A 15,030-nucleotide genomic window follows, 5' to 3' on the forward strand; every position below is an offset into this window, starting at 1 on the left:
GACAAATAATATGTGGCATTGTAATAATAAAAATTTTGATGAAAAAGAAAACAAAATCCTTCGGGTAGAAGAAGAAAAACAATATGAAAGCTTTGTTAAATGCTTAGATATTCAATCATCTGAAAAATCATTTAACAAATGTAAAAATTTTAGATTGTATTGATCATTTTATAACTTTTATGTTTGAAAGTTATTGTTGGGGTAAAATGCATATAATCATATTGAATGAACACCAATACTTTATTTATAGTTATCTTTAATGTTTTGTACAATGAACAATAACATGTCACTTCGCAGTTTTATTAATAACATCAAAAATAAAAGTTTTGATAAAAAGGATATAACATACTACTATAAAAGAAAACAAATCTTGTGAAAATGAAATTAATGTTGAATATTCATTCATCCCATCGTCTAAGGAACCATTAAAAAACAAATTACTGGTTTTATTGAAAATTTTTTGCTCCTATTTATAAAAATTATTATTTTGATAAAATTCTTATAAAAATAAGTCTTCATGGTGATAGATTTGGTAATTTAATTGCATTGGATAAAAATTATGTTAATAATGATGGTGATGAATTTTATTATTAGTTAGAATTTTATTATAATTTACTTTCAGTTAGTTATACAGAGTGATTCAAAGAAACGGGAAATTTAGAAAATTAAATAACGTTAATGAAAAATTTTTTTTAGAAAATGAATTTTATTTCATGTAATTGTACAAATGCTGCAATTTTAGGATACATACATTTTAGTTTATTTTTTAAAAATGACATCTTCCAGGTGACCTCCTCTTCTTTCTGGCTGTGCAACGGACGCTGGTGTAGCTGCGTAGGATTTTCTTGTGCCCAGTATCTGAAATTTTGCTTGTTAACAAATCCTCTGAGGTGGAAATGCGCTTCGTCTGACATCCACAGTTCATGAACAAACTCTTCGTTATCATTTATCTTCTGAAGCATTACATTACAGAATTGTGCTCGCACAACTGCATCGTTCGGTTTCAGTTCCTGGACGTTCTGCAACTTGTATGGATGGTATAGCAAGTCCTTCACTAACATTCTTCGAACACTTGAACTATGCAATTGTAAAGATGCTGAGAGACGACAGATTGACCGATGTGTACTTCGTGTGACAGCATCTTGTAAAGCTTGAACATTCTGTGGTGTACGGACGTTCGCTCACGGCCTGGAGGTTTCTTTTTCATTGCCGAACCAGTTTCGTCAAAATAAGATATCCATGTTTTAATTGCATGTGCTGATGGAACACGGTCGTGTCGTCCCAGATTAAAATGACGGCGAAATTCTCTACGCGCTCCCTCCACACTGTCATTGTTTTTGTAAAACGGTTTGATAGCAAATGCACGTTGCGCACCACTCCAAGGATCCATGACAACTAAATAGCAGGTTAGGTTAGAGAGGCTGGCGCCACTTATCAAGTGGTACCAATCGCCCACGGCTACCAACACAACTTTCAAAATTTCCCGTTTCTTTGAATCACCCGAGTACCATGGGTAAAAAGCAATAGTTTATTGATAATAATTTTTTTAAATTTTTTGTATAGATTACCTCATAATGTTGCAACTGTTTGGTGGTTGTTGGCGTGTTATCTTTACTTGAAAATTTATTACTTGCGCGAAAGAGTTGAGAAAATTATTAAAAGCATTACATACATTATATACGATCGTAAATATAATTATATTTACGAAAGTTTATTGAAAAGTTACTTGTTGCTTTATATATTTAGATATATATTATGAAGCTTCGTAGTAATAATATTGTTGGTGTAGAATTTGCGGAATGGTATGAAGATTTTTGTCATAAAGGTTTGAATTATTTTCCTTCAAAATTTAAATTTGAATATGCATTCTATCTAGAAGAAGAACCGTTCCATTTTCAAAATGATGTAGAGCCATTTTCAAAATTTAATTAATTTTCAAAATTAATTAAAAGATTAATTAAGTCTGTTGATAATTTAGATCATTTTGATATTACGGATGGAGTACATTTAAAAATAAAGTTTCATAGTAATTTGGGATGTATCAGTGTAGTAGATAAATGTTATACGTATGAAGATGTAGAGGATGGACAGATACACAATGATTTGTTAAAACTTCCTTCTACTTATCCAACACATAGAGTTGATATAACTTTTTCAACTTGTTGTGAGTTGTGTTAACAATGTTAACAGTTAAAGTATTTTTCATATTAGAGATGCAATGAAGAAAGCACAACAGAAAACAAATTTTCCCACTGCAAATGCAACATTGGGATGAAGTACATTCAAATGAAGTAAACACGGTCTTTCGCTACCAAATACTATAAGATGCATCGTATGCAGTCCCTAAAACTGTGGTAAGACGAGTATAGTTTGTAATTTTTTAATTCATGAAAACGGATTACGCTTTAAAAATGTGTACATTTTTTCAAAATCCCTCCATCAACCACTGTATAAAAAATTATCGAAACTGATGATGTTAAGTCCAGAACTCGGTTACTATGAATATACTGAAAACTATCAGGTTCCACAAACCGCATTCGATAATGGTATTGGACGATGCAAACAAAGCAGTATCAGTAATTGCTTTGCTAGAAGTTATCATAACAAAATCGACTGTTTATATTTAGCGAAAACGTATTGTAAAATACCAAAACTACTGATACGGGAAAACTGTAATTTTATAATTTTATTCAGACAAGACGCACTAAACTTACAACACATTTACAATGAACACGTAAACGTCGATTTGTCGTTTGATTGTTTTAAATCATTATGTGGGACGTTTGGAACAAGAGCCATTACTGTTTTCTAGTTATCAATAAAGATTCTGATAAAAATAAAAGTTTTTATAAAAAAGGTATCGATAAATTTAAGGTATCGTTGATTGATCGCCGCATCGAACTCTGAACATCGCCCCAACGAACGCTGAACAATGTCGCTAATAAACTATTTGTTGGAATTTAAAAAAATTATAGAATCATGTTTGAGCGGGAAAAACAAATGGTTGAAATTGAAAAATTGAATTAAGGTTTTAATCGTATAAATGCTGCTTATGTTACGGGTTTAGCTGAAGAAGAAGCATTGTTTGCCGAGCGCTTCAAACCGATAATCAAACCCATCCAAGAAATTAAAGAAAAATTCGATAAACCAAAACCAATGCCACCACCGTCGTCGAAGCCACTGCTGTCATCGACTGATACTGGAATTGATTTGGTTAACTCTTTCGTGGTTGTTGGGAACATAAGGTCCCACCATGTATTTTTTCTTCTGTGTTTATTGGAAACACTCATACCCACTACTGAACAGTGTTGCAGTCTATTAGGAAGCTTTCGAAACAAGACAAAAATCATTCAAATCAACTACGGGATATAAATAGCGTCCAGTATAAAGATTTTAGTAACACGTGGTGTGAGGTTATAGTTTCTGAGTGACTTTGGCAATATATTGAAAAATGGAAAATTAAATAATTGATCAAGTAAGTAGTTCTCATTTATTTTTGTTTATTTATATTATTATAGTAACTTTTAGACATAGATAGTTTATGTATCGTTTTAAATTACAATTTCAGAGAGATTTTAAGAAGTGGGTATCATAGTTCCCACGTGTCAAAACAAGGTTAGCTCAGTTCTTAGTACAGAACATAAAATCGTGTACATCACGTTTGTTTTTTGCATTTTGTAGTTGGTAGATTCAATAACATTTTTTCATTCAAAAAGTTATTCTGACAGGAAATTATTTTTTACATTAGTCTGTTGACCTATTTTATACATACTCATAAGTAATGTTTTTGAATCTGCCTTCCTGAATAAATATCAAAATAAATTTTCTTCTAATATAGTAGCATAATGAATATTTTTACTTGAAAATGTATGTTAGCCTTCCAATAGTTAGATGTATTTATAAGCGTTAGTTCCATTGTAATAGCCTAAATGTTGATTTAGGCAGGTCTTAGTGAAATTTCTGTCACAAATATTTGATAGCTGATATCAACTATTACTAAGTGGTAAGTTTACTGTAAAAATATTGTCATTTTGACATATAATTAACAAACTTTTTTTTGTTTCCTTTTGCAGATTCGTCTAACAGATGATGAAGAGATATTGAATTTTTTATATTCATTGCCAGATAATGCGGAGGTCAGTGATCCAGAAGAAGATGATGCTGCAAGGGAGGAGTTGGAAAATGTGGATTACTCTAAGTCTCCAAAAATTGGTGAAATTCCTTTGGATAATTCTCATTCTTCAAATACTGGTGAGAAAATATTCACTGCAATGACAATCAAACTGCTCAGCCTAAAAATTCACCTGGCTATGATAAACTACATAAACTAAGACCAATTATTAGGCATTTGAATGCAAAATTTAACTGCAACTATGTGTCATCAAACCAATTATGTGTTGATGAATCTGTGGTGGAATTCAAAGGGCGATCTTCTATAAAGCAATACCTACCATTAAAACCAGTCAAAAGAGGATATAAAATATGGGTGCTTGCAGACTCAAAATCTGGATTTATTTTGAAATTTGATCCATATGTCGGTAAATCAGATTCGAATGTGCCAAGAACTGTTTCGTTGTGTGAGCAGGTAGTTATGAATTTGTGTGATAATATTGATCAAGTCCCTTGTCTTGTAGCTTTTGACAAATTTTTTACAACTTTGAAACTACTTGAAACGTTAAAAGTGAAAAATATTTATGCTGTAGGAACAGTCAAAGGAAATAGAAAGGGTCTCCCGGACATGATGAAAGAAAAATCAGAACTGAAAAGAGGAGAGTTTGAGTTTTTAGTGAAAAATGGCATTTCTGCCGTAAAGTGGCAGGACAATAAACCAGTGACGGTTTTATCCTCAATCCATAGTCCAACGGATGTGACTGAAATAAAAAGGAGACTGAAAGATGGATCACAAATTGACTTGTTTTGTCCCATAGCAATTAAAACCTATAATGAAATAATGGGAGGTGTCGATCGTTTTGATCAGCTCAGAGAAAGATACGCTATTGGGAGAAGATCGTTAAAATGGTGACACCGATTATTGTACTGGTTTTTAGATGTCGGTATTGTAAATGGTTTTATTAAAAAAAACTAGTCAAGCCAAATCGAGATCAATTAGAGTTTAGGTTACGACTAGCACAACAACTGATCGCTGGATATACAAGTAGAAAACGGAAAGGAAAGCCAGCTCCATACCTCAACTGCAAGAAAGGAATTGTAGGAGTACCAGATGATGTGCGTCTTCAAAGTGTTGGCAAACACATGCCAAAAAAGGAAAATACCAAACGACGGTGCCATGTTTGCAGTACAAAAAACAAGAAAAAAGAACAAAATTTATTTGTATAATGTGCAAAGTGCCCCTTTGTATGGATGTTTGTTTTGAAAAATTTCATTCACAATAAGTTTTCTAATTCTGGTTTTTGTAAATATAAAAAATAAATAATTATTATAGTGATAATTGTTCATTTAATTATTTATTTCACAAAGCCATTGCGTATTCAGCAGCCCACCGGGAACTATAGGACCCACTTTTAGGTCTACAAATATATAACCACTCGACCAGCGGGACCATAGGGTCCCACCTGTTTTTCCAGGAAAATTGCGGTGAGAAAATTTTTTACATTCATAAATATGTTTTATGGTCCAAATTTGTAAATGTCACTGACTTTCAGTTTTGTAACTTGGTTACAGAAATTTAGCTATGAAAGGGTTAAAGAAGCTCTCGATTTTAGCGATAGAATGTTGGGTCGTTCAGAAAGACATGAACAAGAACGTTTAGAAAGATTCAAGAAACTTGTTATATATTATCGCGCGATTATTCAGATGAAGAGGAAGAAGAAGAAGAATGTGATGAAATAGGATATTCGACAATGTTATCTCAAAAAGCAACTTACGAGCAACTTACTTAAAGCAACCGTACGAGTGAAGAACCCATAAATTTACAAAACGTACAAATATTTTGGTAAATGATCCATATACTGAGACACAAGAAAAAGAAATAGAGAAACCGTATTTAGAAATGTTAAAAACAGAACCAAAAGTTTCATTGGTTTATGTGTCCGGAGTAAAGTATGATAAAGATACAAATACAAGCAAAATTGGGTGGTGCAAAAATTGAATTTGTAGACGACAAAATACATTTGGGTGACGCTTGGTATAATGCAACGTCCGGTATTTTAGAGTTAATTCTTAAAAATCCAGACCTAAAAAAGTTCATACAGCAGATATGCTGTATGAACTTTTTTTGCGCCATACTGGTACACACTTAACGGATTCTGGAACAGTAAAAACAAATAAATCTTTTAAATATATAACGAAGTAATTGGAAAGATTTTCCTCCAAAAAGAACCGATAGGTCTGTTCACCGTATAAAACGCCATCAACATCGTTTAGCGGTAGCGGACTGCTGCATGCACAATTTAATTATAACCCGGTCTATTTATATTGGGATGATCCAACAAACAAGTGGATAAATTTTATACAATTGTAAGTGAATATGATGCTGGAAACAAGGCCGTTTCAAATGAAATCATATCAATAATTAAAGAATTGAAAGATGTTCAATTTACTGAATAGAGTATTTGTCTTTATATTATACTTTTTATATATATAGAAATGTCACGTAGAGAAATACGCGGTAAAAAAAGGGAAGGGGTGAAAGAGACCCACCAGGGATTGGTTTTTCAATGATCGATGAAGGAAATTATGGTATGAAAGATTGTAGATTGTGTAATGTATCTGATCCGCGTGACAATGGTGATGCGTTGAATTATAAACGGGCTAAAATTATAATTAACGAATACACAACTAATCTAGGTGAACAGTTTGTCTGTTTAGAAAGATTGAGTCAGAGGAGAATCGACTATGATGTAATCATTAGGAACTACACAGAGGATGAAAAACTGAAGGCGGCAGATGAAACTGTAAAGTTCATGAAGGATGCATTCGAGCCGCTTAAAACAAAAATTAGAAAGTATATAGATTATGAGTTAAATAGTGGCGTTACTGAACTCTTGAAAGCTACCATCAAAACATATGTAGAAAATAAAATGCAAGAGATTAAATCGATTATCGCAGAAATGATTCACGAAAATGAAATACAAAACGAGAAATTCATCAAAAGTAAAGTATTAGTTTTGCATTATTAACTTTTTGGTTCAACCGGTTTAGCACAAATAATCTGTTATATCGATAAATTTGTTTAACTGCAGCTAACGCGATGAAACTTAAATCTAAATTTGGCGGCAGATTGAGGTTAAAGAAAGGTGGTAGATTAATATTAAAGAAAGACAGCGGTATTACTAAGAAAAAAGTCGCTATTAAAAAAATAATAATAATTTATTCAATACCGAAACGTACTTTATATGATTACGAATTGGTTAAATATGCGAAACAGTTGAAAATTCCACATTTTAGAGCCGTTTTTATGCGAGACGCGTTACCGAAAAAGATTAGAAAAAATGAACGCGCTGTAGTTAATGTAGACAGTTCAAACGGATTTGGTACGCACTGGGTTTGTTTTAAAAAATCGATAAAAATATAGATTATTTTGATATTATCGGCGATGCGCATCTCCTACAGAATTGATGAATTATTTCGGAAAATCTAATGTAATATACAATTATACTAGATATCAAACCGATGACAATGTAATTTGTGGTCGATTGTGTTTAGAAATTTTTAAGCATTCAAGATGTAAATGTTTTATAATCTCGTTTTATTGTTTTTTTTTTTTTGTTGTATTTCTTAGCTAAATGGAAATATGTAGCTTCAATTATCGATGAATGATGATACTAGCTATGAAAGAAGCTTTTAAGCAAATAAAATATTAATCTCGTTTTCCTTTGTTTAATATACAGATATATCGATGCGCTTTTCACTTGATAGTAATAGTTCAATGATTAAGTAAACATTTTTCCACCTATAGACCTTTCGAAAAGGGAATTTGAATTGTGTTTCAAATGGTTGTTGACAGCTAATACTATTCTAAATGTTGGAGGAAATAAAAATAATAAATTATGTTTTGCTTTTGATGAAGACGTGAAAAATATGTAAACAATAATAATTATGTGTTAACAAAAAACATTACATAACTATACCGAGAGGCTGTTATGAAATTAAAGATATTAGTGAATGAATATATACAGACTGAAATGAAAAACTTTAAACAATCTATTGTAATTAAAGCAAACAGCAAACAACATGCTGAAATTAAAAGCACGGTATTGATAGATTTTTAAAACCGAATGTAACTCATGTATCATTAGATAAACTGATAAATATCGCCCCTGTAAATAAAATATGTGTAAAGTGTAATATAATTTCAGGTAGTTACAAAAATGAAGATCTACCTTGTATGATTTTCCATTAAGTGTAGACCCAGGTTACATGACTGAAGAATAACCTTTTTATATAGCATTTGTACCAGTAGATCTAATCAAATGTATATGATTTACTGATACAACTGACTGACGAAAATGATAAAATTTTTTTAAATCCTAGAGATTTAAAATAATTAAAATCTCTAGCATTTGAAATTGTTGAAGGGAAATTAAAATCTAAAAGCAATACATTATTGAAATGAAAATATACAATTTTTTTTAATATAAATTCTATATGAATTATTTAACCGTTAAAAAGTTTCACATTCAGATGGAACGTTAACATATAAACAATACCACAAACATTATCCATTTATAGATAACTTTGGTGTGGGTAAGGACATTAGAATCGCTATAAATCAACCGGACGTGTATACTGTTCCTAGTGATAGTTTTTTGATCGTTTGTGGGAAACTTGTACGTGAAAACGGAAAAATCAACATCAGAATTAGTTAATTTTGCGGGTGCAGTTTTATTCAAGGAGATACAGTATGTTTTAAACGCGCAAGAAGTAGCCAATACAGAAATGTAGGAATAACAACGATTATGAAAAATGCGATTTCAATTACAAACTATTTAATTTCATCAGCTGAAACAGCCAGGTGGGTTACTGATAAAAATAAAATTGGTATAGATGATGATGATAATAATTTTACTTTATATACACCATTATCAATGTTGATGGGTTTTGCCGAAGACTGTAAAAAAGTAATCATTAACAATAGACAAGAATTAGTGTTGAAACGTAGTAATAACGACTTGAACGCGATACGTGCTACAGTTTCAGATCATAAATGTAAAGTAGAATTAACAGAAATCGTATGGGTTGTACCATATTTAAAGGCGGCGTCTGAATGTCAATTGGAATTGGTTAAATTAAGAGATAAAAATGGAGAGCTGCGTATGGGATTTAGAAATTGGGAACTTCATTTAACGTGAAAAATATTAAAGTAATGATAAATTCAACTCAATATCCGTATGAAGATTTACGGGGAATCGGATGTTAATGTATATATATATATATAAGAGATGTATGTATATATAATGTATATTTATAAGAGTTTCAAATGCATATTATAGAAATATCGATTCACTGTACACATTTTCAGATTATAAAAACAAGTATCCGTTATATATGACTGATTGTTTGGGACAAGATGAATCTAAAATCTTAAAATTGAAACCGAAGAGAATTTCAAGCCCAAAATAATCGAGTATTGTTTATAATACACAATACAATGTAGTTGTACAGTACAATGTAGTTGCTTACTCTCCATTACTGGTAATGTAATAAAACCAGCCATCGCTGAATAGATCATAGGTCAAACATAGTAGTATTATCTTATTTAATTCATGTAAAAAGAGGAAGAATGACCTATACACAGACAAATTTATCAAGGCCGCTGTTAGATAATTTAATTTTTATTTACATTAACATTGAACATTTTTTTTGTTAAAGTGCAATTACTGAGATCATCAGCAGTCTATAGTAAATGTAGTAAATAAAATTCATTAAATAACAAACTACGACAAATGGTGCAGAATGTAAACGTATGTTTCTGGTGATGAATATGCATTTATTGAGAAATTTATTTCTAAAAGAGTGGATTTTGCTGAAAAATGTATATGAAAGAGGGTTGAGGTGGATAAAAAACATACATTAAAGAATATATTAAATAACAAACTACGAGGAGTGGTGCAGAACGTAAATAAATGTTTCTGATGGTAACGTGCATTTATTGAGAAATTTGTTAGTAAAAGAGTGGAAATTTATGGTGAAAGAAGGAAGTCTTCCTTGGTCGTTCCAGTAAATTATTATTTTTATACATTAAATAACGAACTACTGAAACTGGTGCAGAATGTAAACATTTTACACTACTATATAAAGGTTCCCCAAAAATAAATATCTAATGATGTTTGATATCTGATCGTGTGATTGGCCCATTCTTTTACCATGAGCCTATTATCACAGGAAATATTTATTTAGACATGATACAACTGTATGTTTTCCCGCAAATTAACCAAACTGAACAAGAAAGTAATGTTGCTGTAATGTTTCAGCACCATGGTGTGCCCCTACACTTTAGCCTAGGCATTTGACATGCTCTCAATGAAGATTTCCTAATCGTTGGATTGATAGGGCTGGTCCTGTGCTTTGGCCTTCAAGAAGTCCAGATTTGACACACTAGTCTTTTTTTCTATGGGAATATGTTAAAAACATTATCTACAGTGAAAAATTCAGAGATGTACAACATTTAAGACAACTGATTACCATTGGGTAATCCGTTGTCTATTGCCAAATTTACGCCCACGATGATCTAGCAGATCTGGGCAGAAGTCGATTTTTGCTTGGATGTTTGCAGAGCAACCAACGGAGCTCATATTGAAATCTAAGGTATGTAAGAAGACCTTTTGAGTTGGTGAATTTTTTAAAAAAACACTTGTTTGGTTATCTCTAGTAGTTTCTGAGAGAGAATTTTTTTAAATTGCTGCAACCTTTTTTGATAACTTCATATAACATGAATAAAATGCTACATTAATAAAAATTATTACCATAAATTAGGCTTTTTAGGGTTCCAGTTGTAAAACCATCCATCTGAATTGTATCTCTTCATGACATGTGCATATAGTATATTAATTTCTTCTAGAACAGTGTGTGCAGTAGATGACTGCAGCTGATTCGTAAGCCGCAGATAATGCAAAGACCAAACATTAGCTGCCATTTCAAATAATCTTGATTCAGTTCCTTTACTGTATCTATTCAGCATACCTTTTAGAGTGACTGGTGTTTCAGGGAATGCAGGCCCAATCAGATCTCCTAAAATAGACATTATTATATTCAAACTAAAATTTACTTTAACATTAGAAGTAAACACCCCCACCCCCTTCATGCACACACACACACACCCACCCACACACACACACACACACACACACACACACACATATATATATATATATATATATATACATACATACATACATACATACATACATACATACATACACACACACACACACACACTCAAACAAACATACACACACACACTTATGCTCATACTAAAGACAAAAAGTATTCCATAACAATTTCATACAATCTCAAATTTTATTGTGTTCAATATATATGAGTATAGGAATGCAAAGTTGGCGGGAGTTTCACAAATTCTCCCTACAAATCGCAGAACCTGGACAGTGTCCCTTGCTGCTGGATGATTCTAGAATCGGGCGTGTTTAAGGGTTTATTTTTAATGGCGGGTCTAAATTTTAAATTTTGTGTTATTTTATATTTTTAATTTTAAGGACGGATTTAATAGCATTCCAATCCGTTTTTACCAGCGTTCTCGAACCCATTTTATGGTCCGACCGCAGGACACTAGGCTTTTGAAACCTGTCCTCCTGACGTAATTTCCCTTCAGATCGTCCACTGAAGTCCTTTCGGTGCTAACCCTTCATAGGCTAGCAGGAATACGCCACAATGGGGCACTAACTGTTTGGATGAAGCAATGTGCCCCCTTCTCCGGAGGGAGTCGCAATTGCTGATTTAAATTAATTTAATTGTAAGTGTTTATAGGAAAGTTAAGGAGAAGTATGAGTATATTACTATAGCACAAGTACTTGTAATTATAAATAACCATTCTTTACAAGGTAATGATAATATTTGTTAACAATTATATGCTGTCAGAGCTATCTTGACTGTAACTTCATGTCAGTAGTCAAATTTCTGAACATTCACTTTTCTAAATATTTCATGAATATTTAAAGAATTACTGCTTACAGAAATTTTTTTAAGCAAAAGTTCAAAAAGTTTATCTTCTCTGGGCTAGCTTTTGCTCTATATTAAGCTTTTTCAGAGGCTGCTACTAAGAGGACTAAGCTGCATTTTAAATATTTGTTAATTAAAGCTAGTGGATAAAATGGAACACAGATAAATTCGTTAGAAATTTCAGAACAAAATAAACAAACCAACATTCATAACTCTTAATTACATTAACAACAGAACTAAAAAAAAAATCACTAACACGATTTGATTACAAAACAGTATGGATGGACCAATGCAGCAGATTTCATTTATCTGTATATATAAAAACCTGACTCTTTAGATTGTAATGAATTCTACATTAGTCCAACAAGATTCCCTTAGGGAAGAGAGTCTGCAATTAATATTTCATTATTTTTTAATGAAACTTTTCTCATAACGTTTATTACAAGTTAGTTTAAAAATTTCATTTGTTTGATTTATTGTTGTTAAAAACTTTTAAAAGTAATCTGAATGTTTTACTAACTGTGAGGGAATTTGTTTTTCCTCAACTTCTTATCCAAGTTGTATCATTTGGATTAATCTTATACATACATTATCATGGATGTTGTAATATTTAATACATATATTTTTTATTCTAAAATTATATATCATATACTATTTTATAGATAATTATAAAATTTTACCCTAATTTTATACATTCCATATATATAAATAAATATATTATATATATAATCCAACTTGATCCACCCAAGTACAGAAATTAAAAAGTAAATAAGACGACACCTAACTTATTAGTAGCGCTTTTATGGCAACTCATATCTTCAGTTGTAATTTTTGTTATTTAATTTTTATATTATATCAAACTACATATTAAACTCAAAAATTTTAAATATATATACTTTTTTTTTGATAATATATGTAATTTCATTTTTTATCAAATTAAAATTGAAAATTAAGAATAAAATATAAATTTTTTTTTAAATATATAAAATTAAATTATGAATATTAAAAACTACATATATATTTATATATAATATGACATCAGAATTGATAAAATTAAAATAAATAAATAAAATGGATAAATATACTGTGTCTTGGCTAGCCAATGTTACAGTACTGTACGGATTTAAATTAAATTAAATTGGATTTATGTATTTAATTAACCGTTCTATTAATCATGTTTAAATAGAACAATAAATTACTTAGATTTTAGTATCAAAATTAATGAAGATAATCAATTTGTAACAACAGTACATAGGAAATCCACAACCAATAAAAATACAATATAGATATTCAACTCATCCTTGGTCACACAAAATTAATATAAATACAAACATGATGAATAGAGTGGTTAATTACAGACATATAATAAAAATAAACTAAACAAAGAAGTTGACATTATAAAACAAATTGCTGTACATAATGCTTATAGTACCTCTTTAATTGATAATGTTTTCAAAAATTAACAATATCTAATACCAATAAATGATACTAATGATGATTGTTGAAAATATAACTAAGGTTTATATGATAAAAGTAAATTTAAACCTGCATACAAACCAAATAACCATATAATAAAACATTTAAAAAACAGTAATCATACTGATTCATATAATTTATACAATTTATGTGGAATTTATAAAATAAGTTGTAATGACTGCGACCACATTTGTAGGTAAAATTAATAGATATTGTAAAACCAGATTTATTCAACATATTAGACGCTATAAAAATGGAAATTGGGTTTATTTAATGTTGCAGACCACCTCATAAACTACTATTTCTGATATTCAAACCAATTTGGAAATTAAGAATTGTAGTATAAATAATAATAATAATTATAAAAGTTAAGAAATTTTGGAGAAGTGTATATATATATATATATATATATACACTTCTCAAAAAAAAAAAAAAAAAAAAAAAAAAAAAAAATATATATATATATATGGACTTATATAAAAGACGGAAAAAACAACTAATAATCACCTTTGTCGACTTTAAAAGGGCCTATGATTGTATACACCGACCATCCATGCTGAATATTCTGAGAAACCTGGGCCTTCACCCTAAACTCGTAAACATGATAAAATTAACTTTAACCAATACCCGGTCCAGAGTGAAATTCAGAGGTGAACTCTCTCAACCCTTCTACATAAAAACTGGATTGAGGCAAGGAGACGGCCTCTCACCACTCCTTTTTAACTGCGCCCTCGAATTTGTCATGAGAAAATGGTATGAAATAAATCCCAAAAAAATAAAAATGGGTACTAAGAAAAACTCCATCACACTAAATTGCCTAGGATTTGCAGATGACCTCGCTCTTTTAGCAAATAATATTCAAGAAGCCAAAACACAAATCATGAGCCTTCAAAACCTAGCACAAAAGATAGGGCTTCATATCTCTTTCGAAAAAACTGAACTAATGGCCATAGATCCTCTGGTAATAGAGCACATTACGGTAAACAATTAGAAAATTAAAATAGTAAAACAGTTTAAATATCTAGGGGAAATAATAACTTATAATTTAAATGAAAAAGTGACATGGCTAAACAGGACAAATAAAATGATTAAATCCCAAAAATTAACTTGGTCAACATATAACAAAAAATGTCTTTCTGCTAAAACGAAACTTAAACATTATAAAACTGTAGTTCAGCCAGAAGTCACCTACGGAAGCGAGACCCTTTTCAAAATCACTCAGAAAAACCAAATTGATAAAATTCTGAAAATAGAGAGGAGAATTGTCAGAACGTGTATCAATAAAAAACACCAAAAAGAAGGCCAATGGTGGATTGTGCCAAATGAGGTGGTGTATCGAGAAATAGAGCCTGTTACTGATACTATGCGGAAAAAAGAATCTCTTTCTTTGGTCATCTCATAAGGGCACCGGAAACAAGA

The 15,030-nt window shown here is 30.8% G+C and overlaps 1 protein-coding gene across 5 annotated transcripts in view; it reads right to left on the minus strand.

The window, feature by feature from the left end:
* Positions 1 to 15,030, minus strand: part of LOC142331279 (CD109 antigen-like) — a 144,654-nt gene that overhangs the window by 39,111 nt on the left and 90,513 nt on the right. For all 5 annotated transcript variants that reach the window (XM_075377066.1, XM_075377065.1, XM_075377068.1 and 2 more), the window contains one exon: positions 10,926 to 11,190. In XM_075377066.1, coding sequence (XP_075233181.1) covers positions 10,926 to 11,190 — 265 coding nt within the window. The remainder of the gene's footprint in view (positions 1 to 10,925; positions 11,191 to 15,030) is intronic.

Source organism: Lycorma delicatula, chromosome 10 (assembly GCF_047948215.1).
Source record: "Lycorma delicatula isolate Av1 chromosome 10, ASM4794821v1, whole genome shotgun sequence".
In the NCBI taxonomy this organism is placed as follows: Eukaryota; Metazoa; Arthropoda; class Insecta; order Hemiptera; family Fulgoridae; genus Lycorma; species Lycorma delicatula.